This window comes from Populus euphratica, unplaced genomic scaffold (genome assembly GCF_000495115.2).
Source record: "Populus euphratica unplaced genomic scaffold, PopEup_1.0 scaffold1986.1, whole genome shotgun sequence".
Lineage (NCBI taxonomy): Eukaryota > Viridiplantae > Streptophyta > Magnoliopsida > Malpighiales > Salicaceae > Populus > Populus euphratica.
Window position 1 is genome coordinate 26,995 of NW_011501821.1, and position 4,829 is coordinate 31,823.

General features: G+C 33.9%; 1 protein-coding gene across 2 annotated transcripts; it reads right to left on the reverse strand.

Moving 5' to 3' along the window:
- Positions 1 to 1,459: 1,459 nt before the first annotated feature.
- LOC105118471 (chlorophyll a-b binding protein CP29.1, chloroplastic-like) lies at positions 1,460 to 4,746 on the reverse strand. 2 transcript variants are annotated; one of them, XM_011016441.1, is made up of 2 exons: positions 4,196 to 4,746; positions 1,460 to 2,019 (listed from the first exon to the last, which is right to left on the reverse strand). In XM_011016441.1, exons 1-2 carry the CDS (start codon positions 4,685 to 4,687, stop codon positions 1,660 to 1,662), a joined length of 852 nt encoding a protein of 283 aa, XP_011014743.1. In that variant the 5' UTR covers positions 4,688 to 4,746; the 3' UTR covers positions 1,460 to 1,659. The 2 variants fall into 2 exon arrangements, with proteins under 2 accessions (XP_011014743.1, XP_011014741.1); XM_011016439.1 differs by lacking the exon at positions 4,196 to 4,746 and adding an exon at positions 2,094 to 2,640.
- Positions 4,747 to 4,829: the final 83 nt, after the last annotated feature.

Sequence of the window (4,829 nt, forward strand, 5' to 3'; positions counted from 1 at the left end):
CCATTATAAAAATGGCTAGAATTTGGTTAAACAAACAACACTTCATTTATCTTATTATAAAAAAAACACCTACCTAGGTCCACCCCTTAAAATAATAAATCAAAACCAGTTATGTTAGCCTAGGCTAAAAACTCTGATTAAATATATTAGAGCATCAATTAATTTTTTTTAATATCATCTTAAATTTTTTTAACTTTTTTTTTGAAAAAAAACTAATTTTTTAATCACATATTTAGATAAAAGATATATTTAAACAAAAAAAATTATTAAATTTAGTAAAGTACATAACCGATATCACAAATTTAACAAGTTAAATAATGAAACTGGAATCAATATAATATATCTTTGTGTTATTTAAAAAAAAATATCACATTATATTTTTTTGAAAGCAATTGATTTAGTCTTTTTTAAAGCAATTGATTTAGTCTTTGTAATGTGTTTCATTTTAATTTATGAATTGATTAATTGGTTTCAATTTCATTTTTACAAAGTTTTTAGTCAACTTGAATTTATTTTTTAAAAATTTAATCTACGTTATTGCTAGCTGCCTAGGTTATTTTTATATTCATGTGCTTGAGTTTTTTTTTATTTAGATTTTTTTTCATGTTTAAAAATATATTTAGTCCGAGATGCATCATTTTAATATTTATATAAAAAAATATCTTGAAACTTTTTTAATCAACTTTTATTTTTTTATTGTTTTTTATGTTTTTTTTTTAATTTGAAAATTGAGCTGGATTATAATAAATTAATTTTTTTATAATTTAATTTAAAATTTAAACTAGATACGAGTTTCAGTCGAAAGATTTTAGAAATTACTTAGCAACTCGGTTTGATGCTACAAATGTCTTGCACCAATGCACGTGTGTTTTAGTGTTAGTTTGTTTTAGATATACCCAGAATAATACAATTATTACGGTTTAAATGCAACAAATGTCTCTCCCTAAATCTAATTATCTGTCTACTTGCATTTCTGTAGCACTTTCAGGCTGGCGTAGAGCTTGCTCATGAGTTTGTTTCTATGGCTGCGACCGATGCTTAGCAGCTTTGTTTCTATGGTTTGCTAGTGACTCCCCACCTTAGCCTTGTCCCAGAGACAAGCCCTATACTTTCGGATTTGATAAAGATTACGAAAATCTTCACTTCCTAAGATATGCTGATAATTGAATTCAAGTTTAATTAACACGGAAAACTGTTCGGCATATTTTCACTTCCTTAGATATGCTGATAATTGGATTCCGAGTTTAATTAAGAAATTGGAAAATATTCGGCATATTTCAAATTTATGTGAACCAACAATCCGAATCCAAGAACTTTTTAAGTTGAGAATTCATAATTGGCTGGAGTGCACAAGCAGGGCAGATGGCAAGGTGGAATACTTTTTGATGTTAACCAAGTTACTCTCTTTCACGAATCCTAGCTTAATTTCCGCCACAAAAACAAGTTTATGATCTGTACATGGTCCCTTAAGCTTCCCAGGGTGACATACATTCATGACTAGCTACTTCAATGATCACACATTAACAATATCAAGAAGCAATAGAGGGCCACAAGAATGTGCTTAAATTGTCGAAGGTTATAATTTTTACAAGAAGACAAGGAGGATCTGGCAACACTTTAAGCCGATTAAAACATTCTCAGGGCGAAGGATCACATTTTTTAAGAGGACAGGGTGTCAATAATGGTCGTGTGGAGAGGATCACTTAAGTGAGTAGCCCAGTTGTTGAGGGGGCCTTTTCCTGTAACCCAAGCTTGCACTGCAAAGCCTAGGAAGGCAACCATGGCAAGGCGAGCGTGCTTGATCTCTGCCAATTGAAGGGTAGCCTTCTTTTCTGGGTCAGCAGCTAAGCCAAGAGGATCAAAGAAACTGCCTCCTGGGTAGAGTCTTTTCTCTGGGTCAAGCTCTGCGTTCCTTTGGAATTCAATGTATCCAATCACCAAAACCTCAATCCAGATCAATGTTGTAATGGAAAATGGTAGCGGCTGACCAAGGTATGATGATCCTTCAACTAATTCAACCTGAAAAGGACACAAGATCATCAGCCACCTGAACTTAAATGCATCACTAAAAGACAAATTCCTGATATATGTACCTTTCCAGCATCTTGCCAGGTAACTCCAGTGAGCCACTCGACTGAGAGAGCACCGAGAGTAGCCAACATAGCCCACCTTCCATGAATAAGCTCACACTCCCTGAACCTTTGCAACCCGAAAACCTCACTGTAAGGCTGGAACGGAGTTGACTTCACATCAGAAACTTCAGTACGGGTCCCAATAATATCTCCAGCCAGATTCTTAGCCAAGTTTTGATCCAAAGAGTCAAGCTCGAACTGCAAGTACTCAGCTGGTCTGCCCAACCCAAATGGGTCAAACCCGTAATCACCAACCAAACTGCCATCTAGGTACTCAGGTGCCTTGGCTCCTGGATACCAAAGTGGGCGGTCTGGAGTGGTCTTCATAGATGTGTTGGGTGCTTGCTTGCCAAATCCGAACCTGGCTTGGACCCTACCCGCGTTTGAGTAGACGTCGGGCAGACGTGTTCCAATGAAGGAGGATGTAGCTGCAGCAGCTGTGGAGGCAGTCATGGCTAGACTCAGGTGTGATTTTAGGAGACTTGAAGAAGTGATTGTTAGTTCCGCCGTGCTACACTGGCTTTTAATGAAGGTTAGATGCTTTATCTTCGGTGGTAATTACAGGCCATTGGATCAATTTGCGTATCCATCTGAGGGTTGTGAAAGTATAGGCCTTATCTTGCCTTATCTGAATGTGGGGTCCGGTGACTTGTGCCTTGCCGGTAATATCTGGTCTTGCATGATGTTGAAGTTCAATTATATTATATTTATTTAATTTTCTATTATATTATTTGTATATACTAATATTAAAAATAATATTTTTTAAAAAAATTATTTTAATATATTTCAAATAAAAAATTATTTTAAAAAATAATTATTACTATTTTTTAAACACCCTTCAATATTAATATTTCTAAAGTAACCATCCGTCTCTTCATTACCTTTTACTTTTCATTTACTTATCCTTAAGAAAGTTTATACTTTCAATTCAATCGCAACATTGCTTTCGTTCTCCTTTACCTTTTTATCTTCAAGATTCTAAAAGAAAAAATGTTCATATTTTTCTTTCATTCTAAAAATGCGATAACACTCTTCCTCTCGTATTTAAAAAGATTGTAAATGCAACTATTTATTTAAAATTATTTAGGTGATAAAAATAATAATAAATCAATTAAACTGAAAAAAAAAATTAACAGAAAAAATCGAATAGAAAAAAAACTAATTAAAATATTTAAAAAAAATTCCAATTTTATTTGATATCAATTTTATAATACAGAAATCAATTAACTCAAACCAAACCAATTATAAAAAAGAATATTATAAATAAAAAAATAATTTACCCAATAACCATAGCTATAACTCCTGCCCCCTCGCGCCTCTAGCACTCCCTAGATTTAGAAATAAAGAGATCCAAAACAACCAGGCATGTCAATCAATTAAAATTTAAAACTAACCAAGCCTCATAAAAATAAATCAATGTTTCTAGTACCTATCCACTATCCAGTTAGTCTTTTCTCTTCATCTATATAAGATCACATGATATTTCACTATTCCTCTATAGTATCTTAGCATATAGATCATCTTGTCAATATTTTCTCATTATCATTTTTTTTAGTCCATTTTACAACAAGACCACAATGATTAATGACCTTGTTGAATTTCTTTTGATTTTTTTTTTTTAAATGATTGTAGATAAGATGTTGGTCTATAATGGATTGTAGATTAAAGAAGAAAGTTATGTTAAATCAGTTATATAAGAATAGTTATATATGAGTGAGTTTTAATTCTAGTTTTTTCTTTTTAATTAATTAATTAATTAACTAATGATTATTTTTATTTTTCCTAGCTTTATCATTTATTTAATTTATTATATTTGATTTTCAATGCAAAGATAGAGATACAATTATTGTTTTGAATGCCCAAAAATCTATTTATAAGATAATTATTTGTATTTTTCGTCTCAAAATAATATAATTTTTTTCTTATTGTAATGGGATTTGTATAGGTTTAGATTGTTCTTCTAATACTTGTGTAAATATTTGTACTTATTTTAATTGGGTTTTTATTCTTTAGCTCTGAAAGAAAAAATGCATCACTAAAAGACAAATTCCTGATATATGTACCTTTCCAGCATCTTGCCAGGTAACTCCAGTGAGCCACTCGACTGAGAGAGCACCGAGAGTAGCCAACATAGCCCACCTTCCATGAATAAGCTCACACTCCCTGAACCTTTGCAACCCGAAAACCTCACTGTAAGGCTGGAACGGAGTTGACTTCACATCAGAAACTTCAGTACGGGTCCCAATAATATCTCCAGCCAGATTCTTAGCCAAGTTTTGATCCAAAGAGTCAAGCTCGAACTGCAAGTACTCAGCTGGTCTGCCCAACCCAAATGGGTCAAACCCGTAATCACCAACCAAACTGCCATCTAGGTACTCAGGTGCCTTGGCTCCTGGATACCAAAGTGGGCGGTCTGGAGTGGTCTTCATAGATTTCTTGGGTGCTTTCTTGCCAAATCCGAACCTGGCTTGGATCCTACCCGCGTTTGAGTAGACGTCGGGCAGACGTGTTCCAATGAAGGAGGATGTAGCTGCAGCAGCTGTGGAGGCAGTCATGGCTAGACTCAGGTGTGATTTTAGGAGACTTGAAGAAGTGATTGTTAGTTCCGCCGTGCTACACTGGCTTTTAATGAAGGTTAGATGCTTTATCTTCGGTGGTAATTACAGGCCATTGGATCAAGTTGCGTATCCATCTGAG